Source organism: Phasianus colchicus, chromosome 12 (genome assembly GCF_987193195.1).
Source record: "Phasianus colchicus chromosome 12, bPhaCol1.hap1.1, whole genome shotgun sequence".
Taxonomy (NCBI): domain Eukaryota; kingdom Metazoa; phylum Chordata; class Aves; order Galliformes; family Phasianidae; genus Phasianus; species Phasianus colchicus.
The window spans coordinates 6364554-6392260 of record NC_143447.1 but is presented as its reverse complement, the minus strand read 5'-3'; the positions used below and the strand labels follow the sequence as shown (position 1 = coordinate 6392260).

Below are 27707 nucleotides of genomic sequence, written 5' to 3'. Positions count from 1 at the left end.
TCTTGCAACAAACGGCGCAGAAGAACATACTATTCCTTATTCTGCTGTTAGTTCAAAAAAAGCATTTTCTGGGGGAAAAAAAAGCTTGCAATTAGTGAGTGGTAGAGTTTTTGTATTTGAAAGATGAGGAAAAAATTTTGTTATTCTATTTTGGATAAAACCTATTGCTTTAGCATTCTGAGTAAACTGTGGCAATTTGAAAAATCTCTGGATGTTTCAAAATATTATCAGACAAATACACAGCATTTTCTGGAGGTTCACTGTTTTTCAGTAAGCTTCTATTTGCATTCTTCTTACTGTTCCAGATAAATGGCACAGTGACAGAAAATATGTCCTTAGCAGATGCAAAAACGCTAATAGAAAGGTCCAAAGGCAAGTTGAAGATGGTGGTTCAACGAGATGAACGAGCTACGCTGTTGAATGTCCCTGATCTTTCTGACAGTATTCATTCTGCTAATGCTTCGGAAAGAGATGGTGAGCATAAACTTAATTTCCAAAGGCGAGGAATTCCCTGCGTTATGGACATATGAAATACTTCAGTGGGGTGAGAGGAGGGTGGGAAGGATGATAGTAGGATTGCCGTGTGGGTAGATTCCTTTGAATGTGATTTGAAATCTGTACCTTCAAAAAATGTATGGACAGAAAATTACAACTGCTTTTCCTGCAATTGTTCTTGCAGGAAAATCGTTTAGTTGTTTTTGAAATAATAGACTTTTAACATCTTCATTTAAAAAAAAAAAACAAAAACTCTGCAAAAGCTTATTTCCATTTGAGCAGGTCATGCCACCATTTTAATTACAGTCATTTCATAGAAAAACAACTTTTATTTAACAGACATCTCAGAAATTCAGTCGCTGGCATCAGATCATTCCAACCGATCACATGACAGGCCCCGCCGCAGTCGTTCACGATCTCCTGACCAGAGGTCAGAGCCTTCAGACCATTCCAGACATTCTCCACAGCAGCCCAGCAACGGCAGGTGATGGCAGCATTGTATTTTTAAATCAACTATTTAAAGTGACATTTAAGTTGTAGGAGTGCTTGGGTTTGTACGTTGACCGGTGTGATGCACATTTATGGTAGCAGTAACATGGACTTCTTTCTCTTGAGGTGTAACTGATTGTGATCCAAATTTTGTGAGGCTTTGGGGAAATGGTACCTTAAACTTCTGTTTTGCCCTTTTCTTATTAAAAAAAAAAATATACATATATATGCTGGAACACGATTATTATAAATGGTCTTTCAAGTTTAAAATTATTGAAGAATATGCAACTATATTTTACTTCACAAAAAAATGAGCTGCAGAAATCTTAATAGTGCTGACTAGCAGCACAGTTCTAATTGGTTGTCCATCTGGGTAAATTGGAAATCTGCATTGTTTTGTTTAATTTTCTTTGCTACCTTTCTTTAAAAGTTACTGAATCTTCCTAAGTAAGTTTAATTACTGCAAAATAAGGAGGCTTTTTTCAGCAGATGTAATTTGGGAATATAGTTTTAAAAATTTGAGTTGGTATTGGGGCATTCATATGGTAACTCTGAAGTCAGTCAGTCTAATTTTATATGAACTCGGAGATGAATGATCTATTGTATGTTTTAGAATATTTTCTTCTGCCATTTCTTCTGAAATGTTACTATTGACAACAAATCTGCCTTTTTTTTTTAAATTTGTGCTGCATTGTTTTGGAAATGGGTACTCTAATTAGCAATAGAAAGTTTAAAAAAAAAAAAATTAAAAAAAAGAATAGGATTTTAAACAAACTTGTTTTTTATAGTGTGAGGACTTCACCATTAGTGCTTCCAGCTGACAGAACAAAAACTGTTACAAATTTCAAATTCAGAGCCTGTAAAATGGTATCAAAAGTTCTGAAAAATAAATTGCTGCTAGCTGTTTGATAAAACTAAGATAGGCCCAACTGCTTATTAACCTTTTTTTTTTTTTTGCCAGAGGGGGAAAGTGGTTCAAGATTTTTAGTATCTTCTAGGGGTTAATAAATCAGCAAGATGGCTCTTGCATGCATGCATGCATACCTATTTGTATACATTGTTGAGAGAGACCACAAGGCAGGAAGGTCTGTTTTCAAGTAGGAGCTCTGTGCAAGTGGAAAAAAGCTTTAACTGCAGGATTCCAGACTCAGGGATGCCGTGATTCTTCATTTGTTTTAGAAGTGCATACTTCATAGCTCAGTAAAAATCCATGAGAGCTAAGACAGCTGGAATGCAAGGAGGGCTAGCTCAATAGTTATCACCTATCTTCTTGTTGCAAAGTTCATTTTAGCTGTGACCTAACAGTTCAAATGAAGTACAAATACAAATTTCTGCTTGTTCTAGAATTATTATTCTAGAGTGGCTTAGCTGCTGTTAGTAATTAGTAGAATCCCATTATTTAGAAGAATGCAAGTTCAGCCATACATTTTTCTATCTTGTACTAGATGGATTGAATTCCTGCTTCCATAGGCAAGAACAACACAATGAATGTAGAGTCCCTTGTCCTTTTGTGATAGTTTTCTCCCTATGGTGTCCCAGAAAAAAAATGCAAGTGAGCTCTTACTTTGTTTTCCTTTCTTTATGTTTAAATAAATAAATCTACCCACTCAAATATTCTTTTAGTGAGAGATTATAGTTCCACAGCCTTGGTTTTGTTGAAGGCACTGTGGGAAATCTGTATCCTATTTGTCATATGATGCTTGGCTGTCTGAGAATGTCATGAAGGGAAACATGTTGCTGTTTGTTGTTGAGATGTTCAGGTTTGGAAACTATTTTTCTGAGTCCTTCGAAGGAAGGGAAGATTGGGTTAAAGCATAAAATCAACGTTTAGGAATATTCTGTTGAATAGTTCCTTTATGTCAACAGAATTGATCTTGTGGTTTTGTAGTTTTGACCTCCTCCTGGATGTACTGTTAGAGTAGAAGACACCTTAAAATTTTTGGTTATAAAGGCTGGAGTGCTCCTGTAAGAGATGAAACTTGTATTTCTCAATGTGCATTTCTAATGCAATGTGAAGATGGCTGACGGATGGAGGAAAAAATCAAAACTGAACTACAACTTACTTAATCTTGTGTTAGTGCTTTCCTCCTCTATTACAGTGGCTTATGTGGTTGTTCACTTCCTCCCTACTGACTGTGCTGTCCAAGAATTAAATCCTTCCTGAGAAGAAACTTCAAAGTTAACTGTGAATGCTTTTGTTGTCTGCTTTATGAACAGGAGCTACCTCAGCATGGATTGACTTCCTGTTGGACATATCCCTTTTGAGATCAGAAAATCTGTTGGGCCCTGAATCACATAAAGAACATGCTAAAAGCAGCTGCTTCTTGTACTACTTATTTGTGCAAGCTCAGATTTGCTGCAGTAGCACTATATTTGTAACAGTGCTTCATTGTTAAAAATATGGTGGAAAAATTAGAGGGAGAAAGCTTAAGAATAAGCTGAGGAAGGAAAGGTGAAAAAAAAAATCGAACTAAAATCAAGAAGGATGTTAAAATGTATTGAATATAATTAGTCTTTATTTAGAAATTGTGCTGTTATGCCAAGTGTTTGTGTGTTGATGAGGAGAGAAATTCTGTAGGAATCCTCTCGGTCCTTTCACACGAGCTTAACTGCAGACACTTTTTTTTTTTTTGAGAAGTGCATTAGAGCACAGACATATGCCAGTACATTTGTTTCAGCATTGTCTGGTAGGATCTTGACTGTAGTCCATATTTCAGTATTTTATATACAGGAGAACTGCAGTATAGAAGTTTCATAACGATTGCTACTTGTACATGGTGCCAAGGTGATAAATATCATTTGTAGTTTTCTTTAATCCAGAGGAAACTCAGAGATGTTGTGTGTTTTTTTTGTTGTTGTTGTTTTAAAATGATAGAATGTGGACCAGTTGTACTTTGTTTTTTCACTTATGGAGATTTGCAAATTATCCACTGTCAGATTTTGAAAAGGATTCAGAAAATGGTGCATTCTGATGAAAAGCAATTGGGTTCTGTGGTAATCCAGTCAAAGCTCAGGTTTTTACAGATTTAGCAGCCTTATCCCATGTATGAACCATCAAACTCAGAATTGGCTTTTAATAAATCTAATGGTTTCCAAACTTGACAGAAGTATGGAGAGATGTCTCTGCCTGTGGATGAGCAGTTAAGTCTAGATTAGTTTCTGTAGTAGCTTTAGGTTGACTTTTACTAGTTGTTGCTGGTGCTTGTTTAAGCCCCTTCAACGTGGAACAGCAACAAACTACAAATAGACAAATGTTTGTAGCTGTGGAGACTTGGAGAACTTCTAGTCAGCTGATAATGAATTAGGTACTGAGTAAAATATTATCTCCTGGCTTTGAGGAGGAGCTCTGAGCTTTAACAGTGAAGTATAGTTTTAGAAGATAGATATAACTCTGAAGAATTATCTAGGTAAAATGCATCTTATACATAGAATTTCAGGGAATGTGGGATAACTTTGTAGAGTACATTAAGAACTGTACTAAAAACCAGAATGAGCTCCCTGGGCTGGAGAGTGCCTTGGGGAAGCACCATTTATATTCTATTCCATATATTCTTTCTTACCTGTCTAGTCTTACTGTTGCAGATTACAGGTTGTTGAACTAGTTAAGGTTTTGGTGAGTGAGATGTGTGCTAAGCAGTGGCGTTTATAGCAGTGATAAAAGCTGCATTAAAATTAGTGGTTTGTGAAGATGAAAAGTAAAATAAACCTTTGTTTTCGTGTAATAACTCCAGCATTTTTTTTCGCCTTGTCGTCAAAGAAAAACAGAAATTATTATTTTGGAATACTTGGTTCTATTTAGTGTTAGGAGATGCTAAGAAACAGGTAGAAAGGGCTCATGGCAAAATCAACTGTAGTACTCATTAGTGCCCAACAAATCTTCAATCTGGGGGAGTTAGTTGTAGCTTACTGTCTTTATAAGATGCTTATGCATTTAATTGTATGTCAGTGTTTGGCTTCAATGACCCAGGCTGTAGGAAAAATACTGCTTTTCATAACGATGAAGATAGGGAAGAGAAAGTAGAAAAATCAATGTTTGTTTCACTTTGCTAGACCTGATGTCCAGCCAAAATTGTTTTGACATCATTTTTATCAACTCTGAAAGTGCCAGAAGAATTTCTAATAATAAAGCTCAATGTACTTGTGTTCACCAAATATTTATAAGGAGCTCGTTGATTACAGTGGAAAGATGCCTATGTCTTTCCAGATCATGGTAATGATCACAAGTTTGGTGATCGTTTTCTATTTTATTTTAGTTGACTTCAGGCAGAATTTTAAGTCTGGCAGAAGAAAGTAGAGAAGGGTCTTAGTATGTCTGAAGCTGAGATTTGTTTCTAATGTTTCAAACTTCACGTTCCTTCATGAAAGCATGTTCTGCTTGTGTTTAGATTGTTATGGTTTCTTTTATTGTTTCATCCAAACTTAGAGATGAACTGTTTGTTTTTCATTTTTCTCAGTCCTACTTAATAACTCTTGAGGTAGTGGTTCTGGTTAGTCTTTCTCTGTGTAATAGATTTTCTTCTTAAATACGTGTGTACTTAATGAAAACTGAGACTCATTATTGCCCAGTAGCACCATCTACTGTTAGTAGTGACGGACTTGACTTCTCCCTTCTTGTAAGACAGGAGATGTGATATCACATCTAACGTTGTTGCTTGTTGATGTCAATGTCCTCTCAGATAGTACTTATGCTTACTTATACATCAACTCTCACAAATTGAAGAGATGTGTAGGGTGTATGTACTCTGGAATTAAGGCCATTCTTTTCAGTTTTTCCAACTGCTAATTAATACTCTGCTTTTACCCTGTTCAATTATTTCACTTTCAACAGGTGATAGTGTAACAGTATGTGCTGCAAGCTGGAGTGTTCTGTTTAGTTTTGTTATGGTCCAGCTGGTAGCAAAATAACCTCCCTATAACAATATTCTACGATACCTGATCTTTTGAGCTAGAAGAATAGAGATTACGTTACTTGAGATTTAGATATTCCCTTCATTTAAGGAATGAAAGATTTTTCTCTTTATGCTATTAGTTTATGTGGGAAATGCATAAAAGGCCCGTTGTCTGTTTTCTGAAATATGACAGATGACTAAGTGTATGAGAGGCACTTCTTTTGCTTGCAAGTACGATAGATATGTAGTAGCCCCATCTTCTTCAAAGGGTGAGAAATCAGAGGTAAGCTTGTGTACTGTTTTTTTCTCTGCAAGGCTCTACCAAGAGCCACAGCGGCAGCACCTGTCTTCCAGGGGAGGTGCCACATGAAGAAGCAGATCTTTGCTGCTTTGGGGGAGGAAAAAAAGGATCATAACTGTTCTTCTCCCTTTCTTTCCTTTGCTGCTTATGTTCTTCTACAGCCCATTTGTACAGCTTGCTTGCTTGAGGCAGGGTGCAGTAAAGACAGTAGTCTGTTTTACCATGTCACTTCTTTTTTTGAAACAGCCATATGTAGACACTTATTATTTTATTGACATAAAGTTAGGGGCAAAAGGCTCAGATTTTGAAATGGTAAAAATACCAAGACCATAATAGCCATAGGAGTAGGAGAGCAAAATGTTGTAATTGGTAATTACTCATCCTAGCAGTTCAAGGTCAGAGAAATAATTCTATATGCAGAGTGAAATCTCTTTTTCTAATATAGTCTTCGAAGCAGAGAAGATGAAAGAGTAACTAAACCAGGAGCTGTCTCTACACCTGTAAAGAATGCAGATGATATTTCTAAAACTATGGAAGAGGTGGCAGTCGAAAGAACCGAAAAGCAAACACCACCACTCCCAGGTAAAAATGTTAAATGTGTTAATTCAGCATGTTGCTGAGAATGGATGATCAGCAGAGATTTTTTTGCTCTCGTATAGCTGTGAAATAATTACTGAAGTCTTAAAACAGAACAAGTTCTAACTACTACTTAAGCCTGTTTATATTTCAGAGTTTTGGTCATGAAAACCTCAATTGAAGGATCTGCCCATTCTGTGGGCTCAAACTTCAGTGCTTAAAGCTATAACTGTATGTTTTAGTCACAGATGTTTTTTTTATCATTTTCTCTAGAAGAAGGTTACAATAGATCTCTGTCAAGCAATAGTCTGGTTCTTATAGGTTACTAGCAGCAGAGTATATTTGATTAATGGTGAAGGTAAGTTTTTTCAAAAATTAGTATTCCCAAACAAAACTTAAAACATCCTGAAATGCATTTTTCCTGTAGCTTCAACTATAGTCATGGACTAATTTAGGCAGAGCTGCCCTTGAAAGGCTGTAGAATGAGAAAAAGCACATTCAAGCTTGAAAATGTTTGACAACTTAAGGGATGAAAAATGAGACTATTGCATGTAGTGTTCAGTTACTCAGTGAAGAATTGAAGGAGTTATGATATTGATAGGCTCTGAAAGATTTTGAACATGAGTACAGTGGATTTTCTGATGCATTGGCCTTTAACAAAGCTGTCATCAGTGATAGTCTTTTGCTGCAGTAGTGTTATTAAAAGGTGCAAGTTCTGTCTTTGTTTACCAAGATATAAAAAGAGTACTGTAGCAAGTGAGATTTAAAATATTAGTTCAGTATTTCTATAAAACAATGAAAAATAATTGGCATAATACAGAATCGGTCAGAATAGGGCTGCAAGGGTGTTTCTCATTTGAAAGTAGCATTATTGGTTTGAGGGACTGCCAAATGCATAATAAGTGCTGTGAGGTTGTCTTATTGGTTAGTGGGGAAAAAGAAGTGTGCTATTCCTGGATGAGTGGGGAGAGACACATGGAGAAAATCGATTTGTATGGGAGGTGGTGTCTGAAAAAATCCTAGGCCAGTACATAGAGATAATACATACTTTTTCTGCAGATAAAATTAACTTGTTATAATATATGGTCTGAAATAAAATGGTGTAATAAAGGGCCTGATTCTCTAGTAGCCTCGGAGAAAGCTCTAGAGAAATGAGGAGGCTCTTTCAAAGACTATAATAAAAATATGATAAGAGAAGTAAGTTGGTGGGTTCTCTGACTGCTTCTTAGACTAAGGGCAAGAAGTCTGTCATGACTGAGTCAAGGAGGGAATGGAAGGAGAGTATTTCTTGAGAGCAGTCATTAAAGGCATAGGTCACTAAAGACTTAAAGAAAAAATGCTATGCTATTGTACAGTAAAGACAAAAAAAATTGCATTAGAAGAAGTATATTATCAAATTGTCTGAAATTCTCTATTTCAAGCTGGTCTACTCAGTGATTTGAAAAGAAGGTGATTTGATAGCTAGATCAAGCAGAAAGGAGCATTAGCCTAGTTTGAAGATAGCATAGTTTGAAGTTGGCTTCTTTCAAGCACATCAAGATAATGCTTTAAATACAAATTCTTGTAACATTTGCAACCATATAGCAGATAATAGACAGTAATAGTGTCTCTCCACTGGAGGATGATTGCAGTGATATTTTCCTCTCAGTAATTCCAGAGGATCCATGCAGCAGCATCATAAGTATTTATCTTTAAGAGCCAACTGCACCACAGTACGCACTGAAATTTGCTGTCCTCAAGTTGTGCAGCAGTAGTTCTAGTGTTTGAAGTACTTTTGTGTCATAAATCAAAGAATTCTTTAATGGGGGAAATCACAGAATTGCAGGGGATGGAAGGGACGTCAAGAGAGAGGGCCCAACACCCCCTGCTAAAGCAGATACCTGACAGGAGGTCACAGTTAGGTGTCCAGATAGGTCTTCAATATCTCCATAGGAGACTCCACAACCCCTCTGGACAACCTGTTCTAGTGTCCTTATGGTGAACTTCTTCCACATGTTAGTGTGCAACTTCTCCTTTTCCTATCACTACGCACCACGGAGAAGAGCCTGGCCTCACCCATTTGCCTCTTATCTGCCTTTAGATATAAACATTTATCAGATCCTCCTCCAGTTGTCTTTTCCTCCCTCAACAGACCTGGAGGAAAGGTTACTCCACCTTTCCTCAAATAGGAGATGCTCCAAGTCCTTTACCATGTTTGTGACTCTCTGCTGGACTGCTTTCAGGAGATCTGTCTTCTTTGAGCTGGGGTGCCCAGGACTGGACGTGCTACTGTTAAATGTGGAAAGTTATGTTGGACGCATCTAAGAGTGCCTAACTTAGAGGAAGGAGTAAGGCTGAAAATGGTCTTGAGAGAGCATAAAACCTGTTAGTTCTTGCAGTTTTACAAAGTTGATGAAGCCCTGCTTTGAATGACAAGGTTTCTTGTTGTAAGTTCCCAATGTTAAGTTTCTAGCAGAAAGTAGGTTGGTAGGTAGAGGAAGACTACTGAAGAAACTCTGAAGTTAAGCTTTATTTTCTCATCTTTAAATGCCCAAATGGACATTCAATGTCTTCTATATTTTAATAGAACCAAAGCCAGTGTATGCACAAGGAGGTCAGCCAGATGTGGATTTACCAGTCAGTCCGTCTGATGGTCCTTTACCCAATTCAACCCATGAAGATGGAATGCTTCGGTAATGTAACTCTAAAGTCTATTTGAGTCTTATTGCCTAGGCCTTTAGCAAGACAATATTTCTTCCAAGTTAATGAATAACATCTATAAATGGCCTGGTGTGAGGTCCAGCATGCTGTTTGGATGCCTCTATTCAAAAATAGTGGAATGAGGATTTCAGAAAAATCTTTTATTTCTGTAATTATTGGAGGCCAATTAAAATAATCACAGAAATATACAGTCATGGTATGCAAATGAGTCTAATTCAATTGAATCTCCTTTATGGACATCAGTGTACATGAGAGTAGATTCTATTTCAGGTAAGTTCATCTTATTCCTTGAAGTGCCAGAACAAATCTCTGTACTAGCACAGTTATTCCAAAGGGCCGAATGCTTTGCGAAGAGGATGTCAAAATGCTTCACTTAAAACACTATATTAACATAAGACAACTTTGCTATACCAGTGAAGTAAGCTGTTGGCTTTTTTTGTTATTTCTAAATGCTGCAGATGAGTCTGTTGCATAATGGTATAGTTGATAAGAAATTGATGATAGTCATTGTATAATATCCTCTAGTTGAAGCAGTAGGCAAACTTTTGCATGTCATCAGTCTCAATTACTCGAACACTTTGTGTGTATACACACACACACACACACACACACACACGTATACACAATTCTAAGTGGAATATGTTCTTAATCTCTAGGCCAAGCATGAAACTGGTAAAATTCAGAAAAGGAGATAGTGTGGGCCTGCGGCTCGCTGGTGGCAATGATGTTGGCATATTTGTAGCTGGTGTTCTGGAGGACAGCCCTGCGGCAAAAGAAGGATTAGAGGAAGGAGACCAAATTCTCAGGGTATGTTGAATATAATAGCATGAGTTTCAATCATACTAAGTGGATTTTATTTCTTTAGTGCATGTTTATTAGATGACTTGGCAGCAGAATTTCCTTTTACTGTTGCTAGGAAAGTTTGTAAGTCTCATGTTCAATTTCTGAGACTAAACTCAGTTCAAAGAAAATGCCTCTAACTGTTGGGTCTCACTAGTTTCTCAAGTAGGCTTCTGTATATTACATTTAATATTACTGATGTTTATAGATGCTCCATAGTATTGATCTCAAGAAGTCAAAATGAGCAGCTGTCTCGTGTTCTAGAGGTTATACTTTTCTCAAAGAGTAGTATTTCTTAGAGTTGTGTCTTCATGAGATCCATGTCCTTGGTGTGCATATATGGTAGGCTGAGTAAACAACCTCAGCAATAAACTAATTCAGTTTACCTGTTATGTAGCTGTGTGTCACCTATTAAATGATGTATGCTAAATCAAACTGATTACTTCATTGATGCTAGGTTAATAACGTAGACTTCACAAATATCATCAGAGAAGAAGCTGTCCTTTTTTTGCTTGATCTCCCTAAAGGCGAAGAAGTAACCATTTTGGCACAGAAGAAGAAAGATGGTAAGTATATCAGAGACAGTGCAATGGACTGATTGAAATCAGATTTAAAAAAAATACAGTTAAGGAAAGATAATTACTGGCTAGCAGGAGATTAGCATCTTACAAAGGCTATTAAAAGTTCTTTTGGCTTTGGAATAGTTTACTGCTTCAAATGGACAAAAGGTTGATATGGTTGTAACTTTTTTCTTAAATAAGGGAAAAAAAAACAACAAGAAAATAAAATAAAAACCCCCAAAGCAAACTACCACATTTTTTTTTAAAAACAGCATTTAGTGAAATTGTTGGCAATAAATGTTGGGGGGACGAGGAGGAGGAAGGCAGGAGAGAGTCAGTTTTATGCTATTCTGTTGAAAATGGGTTCTTACCAGTTTCTTTCTCAGTAAGATTCTTTCCTTCCAGGGAAAGTAGATTCAGTTTATACTGATTTCAGTTATAGTATAGCAAATTTCTGTCAGCAGAAGTTGAATTTACGTTTGTAGAGTTCTTTGTAATAGTTATACAGCTTAAAACAGAAACTTTGAGTCATTAAGGTTTTCTTAAATAATATTTAAAACAAGGGGAATTAAGAGATGATGAAACACTGCTTTAAGTCCTTTTTGCAGGCACTGTGACTGCAATCCGCTGGGACAAGTATAACAGCAATTATTTTTTTGTTTTAGTTTATCGTCGCATTGTTGAGTCTGATGTAGGGGATTCTTTCTATATCAGAACTCATTTTGAATATGAAAAGGAATCTCCTTATGGACTAAGCTTCAACAAGGGTGAAGTGTTTCGGGTTGTGGACACTCTATATAATGGCAAACTGGGTTCATGGCTGGCAATTCGAATTGGCAAGAATCATAAGGAAGTTGAAAGAGGTATCATACCTAACAAAAACAGGTACGATCTTAAACTATTTATACTGCTGTTTGAAAACTACAGTTTTTAATTATGCATCTTTATAACTTGCTGGGTCTGATGGATATCAGTCTGTGGAACTTGTTCATCTGGTTGGGGAAAAAGTGCCTGTTAAAACAGAAAGCAAATTGATGTTGGATAGCTAGTCCATGATTTTATTTCAACTCTTGTACATCCCCAGGAAAAAGAAACAGCTGTAACATAGAACTTCTGAATGCAAGACTCAAAGCTAGATAAAGCTTTAGAAATCGGATGTTGACCTGTGTATTTCATTCTTAAGTTTTCTAAGACAGAAGCAAGGAGAACTTGATTCAGCAGATAGTAGGCATCAGAAGCTGGCTTTTGTAACTTGTTGGGTTTTGCTGTTGTCTTAGAGCTGAACAACTAGCTAGTGTACAGTACACACTTCCAAAGACAGCAGGAGGAGATCGAGCGGATTTCTGGAGATTCCGAGGTTTGCGTAGCTCAAAAAGAAATCTCCGAAAAAGTAGAGAAGATCTTTCTGCTCAGCCTGTTCAGACAAAGTTCCCTGCCTACGAAAGAGTTGTTCTTCGGGAAGGTATGGTTTTATTCTTAAATATTTACTGTAGCAGGCTAGCAAGCTGTGGAGTTTGCTTTGTATTCATCCATGTATTTCAAAGTATGTTGCATTTGTTTTAAGCGATTTATGTTTTTTTTTTCCTTTCTAATCTAGCTGGGTTTCTCAGACCTGTGACCATTTTTGGTCCAATAGCTGATGTTGCACGGGAGAAACTAGCCAGAGAAGAGCCAGATATCTTTCAAATTGCAAGTAAGTGTGAGAGAGAGTTTTCATGCAGCTATGAAATTGCCAAATTTCTTTTGCTAGTTTGTTTCTCTGTTGTTAAACACATTAATAACTAAAGTAATAAAATGTTAACAATATTAAGTAACAGACTTTATATAAAGCTTTCTCACTGGTTAATTGATGATGATTCTCTGTAGGCAAAAGTAATGTTTGTTCTATTTGTGGCCTTCCCAAATTAAATTTTAATTCAGTACATTATCTAACTCTTAAGTGCTTCTGCAAAGGTGTTGGGATTTTTGTGGCCAGATGGGTGGGTAGCTGTTTCTTGTATTTTAAAGCTAGAGGAGTGTTCTCAACCTGAATTTATGCTGAGTGATAAAATAGCCCAGTCTATTTTAGTATGGAAATGCAGAGTATGTTGTAGACTTACCACAGATTTTTACTGTGTCCTCTCTACCAGAAAGTGAACCGAGAGATGCTGGTACTGACCAACGTAGTTCTGGCATTATTCGTCTTCATACGATAAAGCAGATAATTGATAGAGTAAGTCTTTTTACTGCCACTGTATGTCTAACCCAAGAGGAAAACTGGTTCATTAAATAAATGTTGATGTTTTAAAGGTACAAGTACAACCAAAGTTTTCTCATCTTCTGTCAATTAACGTGAAAAATAAATTCCATCTTCATAACTGCAGTCTAAAAGGATTTCTAGGCTTTATTCCAGGGAGTGTTGTTCCCTCTCCTTTATAGCTGTTCTAAGTTTCATCCTGTTTTGCTTACAGCTGCAGCATGTCCCCTACCCCTCCTGGTTACAAATAAATAATTTCAGAATTTTCTGCAGCAGGTAAAGGGAAGAGTCTATCATTCTCGCTTCCTTAAAATCATGAGAACCTCTGAACCTGCTCATAATTTGAGGCTACACTCCTCCCCTATTAGTTTATAACTTAAAAACCAGCTGTAAACCTTTCTGATTTCTGATTACTAAACAGGAACTGTTTTTGCAGCAGAGTGGGGTTACTGTGTGCTATGTACTTGATATGAATCTTTCAGTGGTTGAAAACTGTCGAAGTTCTTGCATGCAGAGATTTTTTTTTTGAAAGGGAAAGTGGGTGGTGGTCTTATGTTTGACTCTCCTTTTTTCTTAGTCAGAAATCTTTGCATATTTTTTAGTTAAGCAGTATCTACAGAAATGCATTTATTTCAGGGAGCTAAGGTTTTTTGGTAGGGAGCTGAATATTAAAAGTATAAATTAAAATAACCGTAGAACTAACTGCGTAACTGGTACTTGAGTCGGTCTGGTTATTCAAACAGAAAAGAATTTAAGTTAGCACTTTCGATTAATAAACTCTGTAAAGGTAATAGAAAATAAATTTGTAGAAGAAAAATCTTACTGAGTGCTTCACTTCCTTCTCACTGCTCTTTATCATAACAGGACAAACACGCTTTACTAGATGTCACTCCTAATGCAGTGGACCGTCTGAATTATGCGCAGTGGTATCCTATTGTAGTGTTCCTGAACCCTGATTCCAAGCAGGGTGTGAAGACTATGAGAATGAGGCTGTGCCCAGAATCACGAAAAAGTGCCAGGAAGCTATATGAAAGAGCTCATAAGCTACGCAAAAATAATCACCACCTCTTTACAAGTAAGCAATTAAAAAGCAATACTAATAAATCCATGATAATTTAGAGAGAAGTATGAGTAACTTGTCTCCAGACTTCAGCAGGAGTTTTTGTACATAGCAGAACAAAAATTGCTACCTACGCTTGCTCTTAATGCTGGGTGACTGGATGTCAATTTTTTTCTTGAAATTAAGTCAATTTTGAGAATTACAGTATGCATTGATTAATAAACTTATTAATGCACTAGCATTACACTTAATAGTGGACATAATTGTACTTGATATGTTTAGTTTGTATATTCATGGCTTTTTCTCTGTTGTTCCTTTTTCTTCTGGCTTTTTTCTCTTGCTTCTCTTCCTCTAGAGGAGTACAGATGCATCTCTTAGCTTGTTTTCCATTAGCTGTTTATCAGGCTCTCCTTTTCTTTCATGGCATTTTTTCCTGCTCTTACTATGACCTAATGCCTGTCTACTGTTTGCTTGCCTTATTCTTGTATCCTAGTACACACAGGCTTGCTTATGACTCCAAGAGTGGGAAGCTGACAGAACAAATGTGCATGCTTCTGCAAATGCAGTCAACTAGTTGTGAACTTGCTGAGGCTTCCCCGTTCAAATACTAACAGTTCCTTGGTGTGTGAATTGTTTATGCCCACACCTGCACAAAGTAAAGTTATTTTAAACATCAAAATGACATTACAAAAAAATCTGGTGGCACTGTAAAGATGACCATCAGTTATAATCAGACATGGAATAAATAGGTGGAGGATGTTAAAAACTTTTAGTCTGACTAAACTAAAGCTTCCCTTTACTTTTAACTCTTTGCAAACCCGAACCACATCAGGCTTTAGGGTTGCTTTGAATATTGATATTTAATTTGCTACTTAAATCTTACAACTTTGATTGATTTTAGTACTGGTGGTACAGATTATTCTCAAAAACCTACAGAATTTGAAAGTAAAACTAACTTGCTATACTTCTAGCTACCATTAACTTGAATTCAATGAACGAAGGATGGTATGGAGCTCTAAAAGAAGCAATTCAGCAACAACAGAACCAACTGGTGTGGGTTTCTGAAGGAAAGGTAAGAAATAATTGTATGGTTGATTGAGAGATGAAGTGACATAACTATATCAGTTTACTAAGTTATTGATGTTGCAGTTATGAGTATATGCTTCTGGAATGGGATCTGTTTTCCTTTTTTCCTCATGATTTTAATGATCATTTGAATGAGTAATGCTCATGACTATATGAACTACTTTAAACTGATTTGCCATTGTATTAGTGCAGTTACTCTGTTAATGAGGGCTGTATGCTTGTCCTTGTGCATGTAGCAGTGCAGTAACAGTGGGAGCATTTGCCTGTTGACACCTCTTGCTGAAGGATATATTATTGCTTTGCATGCAAAAGCAGCCAGTACTCACAAAAGCTTCAAACATCAATATGCTCTGCTGCATCTGTACTAGAGGCTGGGATTATCCTTGGAATTACTGTTGTTTTTTTATATTAAAAGCAAGCAATATTTTCATATTCTTTCTGATTTTTTGCCTTCTCTCAATTTTGAGAACACAAATACAAAATATGAAAGTTAGAATCCTTTTCCCCACTACAACTCCAGTTGTCTTCTGAAGCAATGTTTTACTATGTACGTTAGATGCATTCTATTGAGGAACTAATTTCAAGAGGAATACCAACTTCAAGTAAGCCAACAGTGAATGCATTATCATTACATTTTTCTTAATATTTGGGCTATTTATTTTTGCTCACACAGAACTCATTTCACCTTAGATCAACCAAGCTAGTGATTCCAGTATGAAGACAGTGCTTTTAAGTATGGCTTTTCATGTCCAATAGTGTAATTTCAGTGGATGCTATGTACTGTCCCATTCCTTGCAGTGGCAGCCATCTGACACCTTAGTACACTGATATAAAGAGCTAGACTGCAGAAAAGGCTCTTAAATCTAAGATTAACGTCTCCAATTGAAACCTGATTGCTCCTCCCCTGTGATATTCAGAATTGTGGAATTCTAAAATTCTGCTGAGCTGCTGGATTTTGAGCATTACTAACATCTTAAAATATTGGACTTTCTGTTGTGGATCAGAGCAAGATAGATGTTACATTACATGTTACGTTGCATTTATTCACTTCTTCACTAAAAATATGTATCAGCTTTACACTTCAAGAAGAAAAGCATACTTTGAAAGATATTTCAACAAGTGTGTACTCTTTTATTTTGTTTAATGCAGGCAGATGGTGCTACAAGTGATGACCTTGATTTACATGATGACCGCCTTTCTTACCTCTCGGCTCCTGGTAGTGAATATTCTATGTACAGTACAGATAGCAGACATACATCTGACTATGAAGATACAGATACAGAAGGTGGTGCTTATACTGATCAAGAACTGGATGAAACTCTAAATGATGAGGTTGGAACTCCTCCTGAATCTGCTATTACACGTTCTTCTGAACCTGTTAGAGAGGATTCTTCTGGAATGCATCATGAAACTCAAACTTACACTAGTTACACATCTCAAGCTCAGCCACAGCCAAATCTTAGAATAGATTCTTCAGGATTTAAAACAACTGCTTCTCAGCCGGTAAGGGAATATTTTATAAACTGACCTCTGTGCATTTAGTTCAAGTAGCAATTTCTCTTGAACAAGAAATCTATCTTTGTAGTCTACTTACAGGTGTTAGATGCGTACAAGAAAATTGTGAAAAGCAGTAATGTGTTGCAATGAATTTGAAGAATCAGCTTGCACTACCCATGTTAGTGTTTCAGATAGGAGGATTAAAGTATTCTACTTTGATTTAATGTTTTTATTTTTTCTAAGTGTTCGACATATTTTCTGGAAGTGTAGTGCATGATACTTTCAGTACATTTCATTCTGCATGTAGCTGAGTTGATCAAAGCATCAGTTTTAAGTTACTTTGTGTAAATCAAAAAGTCATACAATGATTCGATAGCAGTGTATTTAAAATATTTTAAACACTTCACAGAAAGCAGAAGCATCACCTGCAGTCCCTTACCTTTCCCCATCGCCTGAATCAAACCCTGCAACCTCATCAACCTCTGCAGTAAATGCTAATGTAAACCTAACTAATGTCAGACTAGAGGAGCCTACTGCTGCTCCTTACAACTCTTATCAACCACAAGCGGGCCCCTTAAGAACATCAAGTACTGAGGGAGCTCATGTAGTGCTAAGAGATCAAGAGCCATCATCCTTACCGCCGCATATAGATCCAGCAAAGGTACCTGTGCTGCACTGTTGCGCTGATTTCCTGCTATACATCAAGCTAGCACATGATTATATTTTTCTTTTGCCATTATTTGGAGAATTCGTCTGTTTTTTTTTCCCCCTCTAGGAGATCATGCAGGTTACAAAACACAGTGCATCTAAATTGCTGAGCATCATCTAACATTTCGTGTGCATGGCTTCGAACTATATACTTTCCACTTATCAAAAAAATGACATTTTATATAAAGGCTGCATTCTGTATTTTGATTTTACTTTACATGTGACCTTTTCAGCTTGTCAGTGCTCTGCTATTTGTTAATGAAAAATCTATTCTTTCATCTTGTTGATGAAAAGCCTGTTCTTTGTCTAAAATGACAGAAAACTTTTTTATGTATTGTTGATTGTGAAGATAAATCTGATTTATTGGGTAATTCTAAATGCTTCCCCTGCAATGTTTGAAGTAAATTTACTACAAACCTCTTTACTTGCCAAACAAACCTGTCTCACCCTCCTCCTGATTTAAAAAAAAAAAAAAAAAAAAAAGCAGAGGGGAAGCATCAACAACAGAAGCAACAGCCACCACCAACAGAAGTCAAATGAGAAATTGTTACCTTTGGCTTGCAGTTTTAATCTGTGTGTCTTTGCTCAAATGTGTAACTGCAATGAATCTTTGAATCATCGAGTTCAACTTCCTGTGATTGTAGACAACTGCATCAAATTACTTCTAAACAAAATTAAAGCCAATATGAAAACTTAAGCTAATTTTGAATAAAACTTTGCTCTGGTTACTTTTCATTTTAAATAAATTGGAACACCTCTCTATTTAACAGGTATACAGAAAGGATCCATACATTAATGAAGAAGCATCCAGACAAAGCTATGTCTTAAAACAGCCAGCCGTTAATCACCCAGCACAGAGACAGGAAAGAGACCCAAATCTGATCTACGAATCTCAGACTCAATATGCAGAAAAACAACCAAGTAGGGACTATGAACAGTCAACATACAGGTATGATTCTACAAACTATGTAGATCAATTTTCTCGTGGGTATGACCCTCGACTACATTATGAAGATCGCGTGCCTCCCTATGAGGAGCACTGGTCGTATTACGATGAAAAACAGCCCTACAGTCAACCAAGAACAGCTTATGAAAGCCAGCCTCCTAGAGATCTTGATTCCAGACAAAATACAGAAGAGAGCACAGAACGCAGCTATTATCCAGCACAACCCCGATTTGAGGAACCTCCTCCGATGAGCTACGATGGCAGATCTCGCTATGAGCACGCACCCAAAAACTTCAGCTTACCACAAGTGCGCTATGAAGATCAACATCCTGTTGGCTATGACACACATGCACATGGTAGATATAAACAAGAAGCTCAGCCATACCAGTCAGCCATATCTCGATCTCCTGAACCCAAGCAGTACTTTGATCCACATATGAGGGGCTATGAGCAAGGTCCTCCACAAGCTTACAATGCAAAAGCTGGACAGTTTGAGCCTTCTCATAACACTTCAACTGTTTCTCTTCCTCCTCCCGCTTCTTCACAAACAAAACCAGAAGTTTTGCCTTCCAACAGTAAACCACTGCATACGCCACCATCTCTAGCAGAGGAAGAGGAGGATCCAGCCATGAAACCACAGTCTGTGCGGAGTAGAGTTAAGATATTTGAACGAAGAAGATCACCATCTCTGGAAAAAATGAAGGACCCCAGTGACACGTCAGCTGTCAAAGTAAGTCATTTAAGTTTTGCGGTTTTTAAATTTTTTTTAAATTCTTGTTTCACTGATGAGATTGAATTGCTGGTAATAAAATACTATCTTGGAGAGAGAACTCGGTTAGTGGAGCAGACTCCTAGCAACCTAACTGCAGTTTGTTTTAAAAGCTGAAGTTGAAAACTAAAAAGGATATTGCAGTGTTGAAGACTGCCTCTTTCATTTTTACTGGTTTTTCATGCTGTTTTATTCTGAAGGAATAAGAAAGGGAGAAAACTCTAACATGCTGCCTCTTTCCAGATGTTAGAAAATATGCTGTGCTTCTCTTTACAGCCTCCAGAACTAGCACCGAAGCCTACACTCCCAGCCATGAGTGGTCCAAAAACAACTTCTCAAAGCCAGTATGAACATGACAAAACAACTTACAGGTAGATGCGCAATTGATAACCAAACCTAGCTTTCAATACAAGATTAGAGTGTTCAGACAGTACATTGTAGTGCTTCAGACTGGAAGCTGCAGAGTGGAGAGGGGGTTGTCAGTGTAATTTATGTCAGTAGTAAACCAAGAAGTAAAGCCAGTTGACACAGACATGATTACTGAGAAGGAAACAGGTATGCAAAATGATTTTTTTGGGGCATTTTTAAGGAAGTAATTTTTAATAAGGGAAAAGGTAAGATGGAGATGCTCGTTATATTTGGGACAATTAAAAAGTGAAGCGTAAGTGCAAAGGAGAGATGAAATAAAAAAAATTTTCTTCATGTCAGAGCTGTCACATCTCAAGACTGCATAGATTAGAGGTACTGCATGCAGTTATAAGAATTATTTTAGTTGGTTTATTACTATTTAGGTTAGGAAGAAGCAGAATTTTGTAATTATCCTTGTTAAAACTGTGCAAGGCAACTGTGTATTATTATTCTTGGTTAGGGCCCCAGAACCACAGAGACCTCAAGTGAAGCCACCTGAAGATATCGTGCGTTCAAATCATTATGATCCAGAAGAAGATGAAGAGTATTACCGAAAGCAGCTCTCATACTTTGATCGCAGGAATTTTGAGAATAAACCATCTGCACAGGTTCCTGCCAGCCATCATTCTGACTCCACTAAACCAATACATTCACAAAATCAGCTGAATTTCTCCAATTATTCTAAGTAAGTTTTGGGTTGTTTTTATTTTTAATTTGAAAAAAGGAAGGGGAGAGGTGTATAGGGCTAAAAATGAAATTCTTTCTCTGCAAATAGAGTTTCAAGAGTCCATGGTAGCTAACTGATCTTTTATGTTGATAAAGTTCATTTCTCTGTATAGATATGGTGTCAGTCTGCATGTTTTTTGTAAATGACATGATTAGTTTTTGTAGGTTTCAGGACCTTTAACATGCTAGTTCTCTTGCTTACCACTTTTTAATATAACTTAAAGTATTTTCATAGCTCTTAAATATTGTTCAAAGCAGAGGTTTTAGTTTATTGTAAGCTTTTATTCTTCAGATCCGCTTGTACACGTTAGCTGTGTTTGACATTAGGAAAGTGAGCCTTTTGGGAATTTTGTTGATGCCAGAATTTAATCTGTTGATGGAAACATCTGCTTCCTTTATTGTTCTACTTCCTTGACTTGGAACATTTTGATACAGTATTGTGTGAAAGTTCATAGTACAAATTTAGCTCAGGTAGAGGACTAGTTGTCTTGGAGAGTATTTAAACAGGTTTTATATTTTCTACAGTTATTTAAATCTTCAAAATTTATTTAAATTCAAACCATAATAGTGTTTTTGTGGCTGTCCATGTGGGAAGCTATCTTTGCTTGATTAATGAAGGCTGCAAGTGAGGTGACTTTTGAAGGCTTTGGTTGTGCTCCTACTTGAAATCTGTATTATTAATACTCAGATCTAGCAGAAAGACTGGCCATCTTAGTGTAAATGAGATTTTTGTAGTAAAATAATAAATTAGCTAACTAATACTCTGTGTTTTATACTGTGACTGTGTGTCCAAGCTGGGTTGTGTACTTGATACACTGTGTTCTAGTGCTTGTCTTAAAGGATTGGATTTGGGGCTCCTGAATTCTGTAAATATTTCTGTAAGAGGTCCACCACCTAGAATGTTTTCCTTTGGAAACAGAAAACTTGGGAATCTTTCCAAAAATCTTGGTAGGTTTTAAAGGAATTGCTAGTTTTATTGTAATCAAGAAGTCTTCACGTGGTAATGATTTCTTATTTCACTTTTTTATAAGTTTGCAGATGACACCAAGTTGGGAGGGAGTGTTGATCTGCCTGAGGGGAGAAGGGCACTACAGAGGGACCTGGATAGGCTGGATTGATGGGCCAAAGCAAACTGTATGAATTTCAATAGGGCCGAGCGTCATGTCTTGCATTTTGGTCACAACAACCCCAGACAACCCTACAGGCTTAGGAAGGAGTGGCTGGAAAGCTGCCTGATGGAAAGGGACCTTGGTGTTCTGATGGACATTCAGCTGAATATGAGCCAGCAGTGTGCTCAGGTGGCCAAGAAGGCCAATAGCATCCTGGCTTGTGTCAGGAATGGTGTGGTGAGCAGGACTAGGGGAGTCATCCTGCCCCTGTACTCGGCACTGGTGAGGCCTCACCTCGAGTAGTGTGTTCAGTTTTGGGCACCTCAGTGCAGAAAGAACATGGAGGTGCTGGAGCACCTCCAGAGAAGGGCAACAAGGCTTGTGAAGGGCTTGGAGAATGTGCCCTGTGAGGAGAGGCTGAAGGAACTGGGCCTGTTTAGTCTGGGAAGAGGAGGCTGAGGGGAGACCTTATTGCTCTCTTCCAGTGTTTGAAAGGTGATTGCAGAGAGAGCAGGGTTGGTCTCTTCTCACTGGTGGCAGGTGACAGGACGAGGGGAAATGGCCTCAAGTTGTGCCAAGGTAAGTTTAGGTTGGATATCAGGAAAAGCTTCTTTACAGGAGGGGTTGTTAAGCACTGCAATAGGCTCCTCAGGGAGGTGGTTGAGTCACCATCCCTGGATGTGTTTAAAAACCGTTTGGATGTGGTGCTCAGGGATGTGATTTAGCAGTGGTTGTTAGAGCTGGGGTAGTGTGGTTAGGTCATGGTTGGACTTGATGATCTTTAAAGTCTTTTCCAACCTGAGTGACTTTATGATTCTATGCTTAGGGGTTAATGTATATATTAATCTGTAAGCAGTTCTGATTCTCTGTCAAGCATGTAAGCATGTTGCGTGTCCTTTTTTTTTTTGGTCCTGCATCTTCTGATAGAAAGATGAGAGCATTAATGTCTTGATTTCTGACATCACAAGGAGGCCAAAAAGTCTTGGTTGGCCTCACAGTGCATTGCAGTAGCTCTCAGAATTGTTTTCACCTCTCAAAACAGTTAGCTATAAATAGTCCATTTTGATCTGTAAACACCTGACTATGTTGCCATAGTAAATGCAACTAATGCTTAGGTTGGAATCCTGTGAGTTCTCAGCAAATAATTGTAAAGATTGTAGAATTCCTTAAACAGAGAATTTGTACATTTGTTACTCCCTGCATTGATGTCAAACATGGGAGAGCACCAGCAGTAAGCATTAACTGTTAAGTCATTTGCTGCAGAACAGCTAATTGTTGAGATAAATGGTTCCATACTTCTACCTACTACTCCTGACTGTCATATTTCTCTTTTTTGGCTGCTCAGTTTTAGTTTTTTTTCTGAGTTAGAGATTTGAAGGCTTGTACTTAGAGAAAAGAAACATCTAAATGCCGCAGAGAAATAAATCGATACTGTTTTTAAGTGTGATACAGTTTCATGTGTCAGGGGACAAAAATAGGTAGAATTTTTCTTTTAAGGAAGAATGTAATCCATAACAGAAATAGGAGGGCATGGGAAAGAAAATGTACCCAGGGCAGTCCTGTACAAATAGACAGAGGATTGAAATACTAATGGTAGTAAGTGCAAATAAATGAGAAAACTACTCAGCTTGACAGAGTGGCCTCCAGAGGCATTGTACAGCATAGTACAGAGTGCTTGTTTAGAAACACACAGCTATTGCTGAATGGAGAAGGCATTTGTCCTCAGGACTTTTCCCTGTAGTCAATTTTCCTTTTGTACCCTGTAGCCTCCTCATTATTCATCTTTTTTCTAGTTCATTTATGCAGTAACTCTGTCAGTGAATTCTTCCTGAAACAAACAAACAAAAACACAGGACTAAATTTGAATGGCAGTACAGGAGCTCGTGGTTTTACCATTGCTTGTTCCTTTGTAATAGAAATAATGTGCAATCCATGTACTGTATTGTGGGTATTGAAGATAGATGCTACTCATGAGAAAATAAAATCTATGACTTTTTTGGTTTCAAATATATTAAACATTAAGTTATGTAAAATTCTTTGCTATTAAGTAAATATTGTGAAAATATATATTTTGTTACATATGTACAATTGTTTACTCTTCTGATTTTATGCACTTAATGCACAATATATATTGTGCCATTAATAAAGCTGCTTTATAACAGGAATTACTGTAAGCATGTTACAGTTGTCAGTAACTGTAGGATAAGGGATAGTTTCTCCTACTTCAAGAAAGCAGAATTCATAAGTGGATGAGTTTCTGTGGCTCTGGTTGTAGCAGTTTGAGAGTACTGCCCCTGTGGCTGAGCAGTAGATTTGTTCCTACGTTGTTCAATGTTTTGCACTGCAGATCAGTGGTATGGTTTGCCATTTTGTCTATGCTGAGATCTATAGGCTGTTGCACACTGGTTCATTCTCATAGTTCATTCCTGGTTTCTCCATCAAAATGTACAGCCCTTCCACTTTTTTCTTTAAATTCTTCATCTGGCAAGCATTTCCTGTAGGTGTGGAGAATTGTCACTTTCCTCCCTCTGCTGGATGATAGCCCTCTCTGGGAAGCAGTAATTTCAGGTGGGCAGTTTGCAGAGGAAGGAGCTACTGCCCACCTGGAGTGAAGACAGCAGTGAGCAAATGTGCAGCCACAACTTCTGCTGTCGGATAAATGGCTTTATGTCAATTCAGCAACAACAGAAGCTTATGCAATGTCTCTGAGTGATCATTTTTGCAACATTGGCTAACACTGACGAATTCATACAGGTGTTGCTCACTGAGCATTGTGTTCACATGGTCATCAAGCAGACTGCCAAAAGTTGATCAGGTCTTTTCTTTTTTTTTTTAATGAGATTGTCCTCCAAAGCAGTAAGACAGTGGCTGCTGAAAATTATTAGCTATCATGAGCATGCAGAAAGTGAAGTCATGATGGAAAGCTGTTCTAATTTAGAAATTGTTTAACTTGCTTTTAACTTATATTTTAAAAAAGAGGGAAAGTTGTTGGGATGTCAGTGACTCTCCCAGTCTCTCCTCCAGTATACATAAACAGTTGTTTAACATACTGCTGATGGTTGAACACAATCAGAAGCATTTCAGAGTGTGGACCCTGCTATTGGATAAGCTGGTAGAGCCATTGAAATACGTACTGTGCTGAGGGAATGTTTGTATGATCTGGGGGTACAAAACCAGAAATGTTCTGCATTAAGACTGAAGAAAGATGAGTGGAAACTGGCCCATAAACAAGAGAGTCTGTTAGAATTTTGGATTTGGTGTTTGTGTTTTCAGTATGCCAACTAACTCTTTGTTTATACAGATCTTAACAAATGGCTTTGCACAGTCTCATTCTTACTTACGTTATCTGTTGATTTGAAACATGACTTCCTAATTCACTGACAAAATCTCACGTTGCCATAGGGGATCATTGTACTGATGCATTTGGTAAAAGCATTGTCAACATCACTGCTAAAAATAGTTTTTGCTGCAACAACCTTGTCGTATGAGAACTGCGAGGACTAATGTAGAGCATGTAGAAATAATATGCTCAAGATAGAATGACTATTTTTCTTTCATTCTTCTATTGCTGTTTGCTTTGCCATCACCTAGATTTCTTGGCTCTTACACTAGCTATGACTACTTGAAAAGGAGCATCAAGTGGTAAGACTTGTTGATGTGAGGATGTTTTCAGGTGTCCTCTCACTGTTACATTTCATCACGGGCATTATGTGCACTTCAAATTTTAAACACGTGAATTCTAAAAGTTATTACTATCTATTGAAGCCCAAAATTACAGGGATTTGTAAAAGTAATCATTTTCTAGAAGAAGCTTTTTTAAGGAATAATTCTAGTACAACCAAGAAATATTTTAAAAATGAGATTTTTAAAGTTGTTTACAGTATGCACATAAAGCTAGTGAAGCTTAAGCTGATTGCATTTCTAATTAAGATGGCATTGTTCAAATACTGGGTGTATTTAGAAAAGAGATACTAAGAAAAGAAGATACTAAAAATCATCTTCCTTTTGGCTACCTATTTTTTTTACCAAAAACCTATCAACCCCTTGAGAAGAGGATTTATATTCTTATTTTGAAGATGTGCTAAACTGGAAAGTACTTTCTTTACTAAAAATACCCCCCTAAATGAAATTGAAAAATGAAGATCTGTAGGTTATTGTACAAATACACCTGAAATGTCATCTGCCTTTTGTTTGCCTTGGTTTGTGTTACTAATCTTCTTAAGATTCAATGTTGTCTTGAAATATCTTGTGCTTATTAATGAATGTTTTTATACTAGAGGAAAGATATTTAAGAAAAAGTTTATAGGAATGTTTAATGTTTATAGGAAAAAGATGGAAATCGGGTGATCATAAGAGAAAAATACAGCAGAAGCTCAGAGCCCTGAGGAAACAAAACAGTCTTTCTTTTTTCCATTCATTTCAACAGGGGGAAGCCAACTGATGCTGAATCAATGGATAGATCTGTTGGTGACAAGCGCTATGAGCCAATCCCTCAAGTTACAACTCCTCCTCCTGCTCCTTCAGTACAGTACACACAACCTCAGTCAATTAATAGTCCTGTCCTGTCTCTCCCAGCACATCACAAGCCTGCACTTTCTGAAGGTGAGCAATTAGAACGCTAACCTGCTTGTGTGATACAGGTATAATATGTCAGGTTCTTTTGTGAATGCTTCAGCATGCGTAAGCTGCTAGCTGTGTTTCTCTTTAACTGATCTTTTGAGTAATTAAAGTTGAGGTTGAGTTTTGAGAAACAATTCGGGATCTTATCTGAAACTTTAACTTCCAGGTATTGTTAGTCACTAGAATTTTTTTTATTCCAAAATTGAGTGGTCTCAGAAAAGATTAAATAAAACTTTGAGTATTTAGATGTTCCTTGTGCTTTTAGATGGGAATTCTTTAGGCATGAGTAATAGTTGTAGGTTTCTGAAAACAGAAGTTTTTTCACGTCCTTCAGAAGAATGCCCAGTCCGGCTGAATTTTCAGTTCTTTGCAAGTGTGTAATGATATTGTACTTTGAAGAATTGAAAACAGGTTTTACAAATTAGTCTAACCTTCTTATTGAGCAGTTATACCATTGTGGCTAACGTCACTGTTTAGTGAAACAATAGATAATTTTAATTTTTTATAACTAAAATGAAGTGTAATGGAACAGATGATGTAAGAGAGCTGAACATATTAATAGGTATTTTATATAGTACCAAAGCGGACTAAATGTGCCTACTGTGTGTGACCAGAAATTGCTGATAATTTTTCTTCAATTCTGGTGTTTTTATTTGTATTGCAGTTAACTCTGTGTCTGACCCTCCTCCACCTCAGAATAAGCCAGCAATTTTCAGATCCTCTAGAGAGGACACTGTGCAATCCACCTTTTATCCTCAGAAAAGTTTCCCTGACAAAGGTCCTGTTAATGGAACTGAACAGGTTCAGAAAACAGTCACTCCTTCCTACAACCGTTTTACAACAAAACCTTACACTAGTGCTGCAAGGCCCTTCGAGCGCAAGTTTGAAAGTCCTAAATTCAACCATAATCTCTTGCCAAATGAAGCTCAGCATAAACCAGAGTTGCCATCAAAATCTCCAAATTCTCCTCAACCAATTTTGAAAGCACACAGCTCATCACAGCCTCCTGAGTTTGACAGTGGAATGGACACTTTCACTGTACAGGTCGACAAGCCTAAATATCAACCAAATAATGTAAATGCTGTGCCTAAAGCCATTCCTGTAAGGTAAGCTGCTTGAGTTTTGTCTCCAGTAGCATGTCTGTAGGAGTTAATCTGTTAAACCACATAACTTACTTTTGCTATGCTTCCATCTTCTGTTGATGTCAGTCCATAAGCAAAGATAGCTTAGAGATTGATACTGTGATTCTACAATTGTGCAGAAGAGTGCTGAAGAGTGCTCAGATTCTTAACATATGTCCAGTGTCATGATGTCATTTTACATCATTGCTACAAAATGACATGGCTTTAATTTTCCATTTCTCATAAGAAGAATAAATTAATTATTTATATTATTTGTTTCTAAAAGATAAACTTCATTCCTAAGAATAGATTGTCACGATGACTTGTATTTTCTCTGTGCTTAGAGAAAGTAAGTTCATACTATATTTGTATACAAGATATTTCAAAAATAGCCATAAAAAGCAGAAATCACTCCCTCAGTTTCATTTGGTTTTCTTTTCTATGAGACCAAATAAGGCAAGTTGTTTTAAGCATTTATTTTCCCGAAGTACTTAAGCTATAAGAATTACATCACCAGCAAATGGTAGCACTCTAAACTACGTTAACTTAATTATTTTCATTAATGTTTTCA

At 37.1% G+C, this 27707-nt stretch overlaps 1 protein-coding gene across 12 annotated transcripts in view; it reads left to right on the top strand.

The window, feature by feature from the left end:
• TJP1 (tight junction protein 1) overlaps positions 1-27707 on the top strand; it is a 190454-nt gene that overhangs the window by 154971 nt on the left and 7776 nt on the right. For 10 of the 12 annotated variants that reach the window (XR_016470325.1, XM_090148774.1, XM_090148766.1 and 7 more), the window contains 19 exons: positions 306-474; positions 835-979; positions 6620-6756; positions 9317-9422; positions 10107-10257; positions 10748-10856; positions 11516-11735; positions 12128-12312; positions 12448-12543; positions 12980-13062; positions 13951-14161; positions 15118-15218; positions 16382-16735; positions 17139-17390; positions 18208-19113; positions 19429-19523; positions 20021-20245; positions 25822-25997; positions 26680-27121. Coding sequence is in view for 11 of the 12 variants with exons in the window: in XM_090148774.1 (XP_090004900.1) it covers positions 306-474; positions 835-979; positions 6620-6756; positions 9317-9422; positions 10107-10257; positions 10748-10856; positions 11516-11735; positions 12128-12312; positions 12448-12543; positions 12980-13062; positions 13951-14161; positions 15118-15218; positions 16382-16735; positions 17139-17390; positions 18208-19113; positions 19429-19523; positions 20021-20245; positions 25822-25997; positions 26680-27121 (4163 nt within the window). In the remaining variant the exon portion in view is untranslated. The remainder of the gene's footprint in view (positions 1-305; positions 475-834; positions 980-6619; positions 6757-9316; positions 9423-10106; positions 10258-10747; positions 10857-11515; positions 11736-12127; positions 12313-12447; positions 12544-12979; positions 13063-13950; positions 14162-15117; positions 15219-16381; positions 16736-17138; positions 17391-18207; positions 19114-19428; positions 19524-20020; positions 20246-25821; positions 25998-26679; positions 27122-27707) is intronic. The other 2 variants (XM_090148768.1, XM_090148767.1) reach the window with 1 other exon arrangement.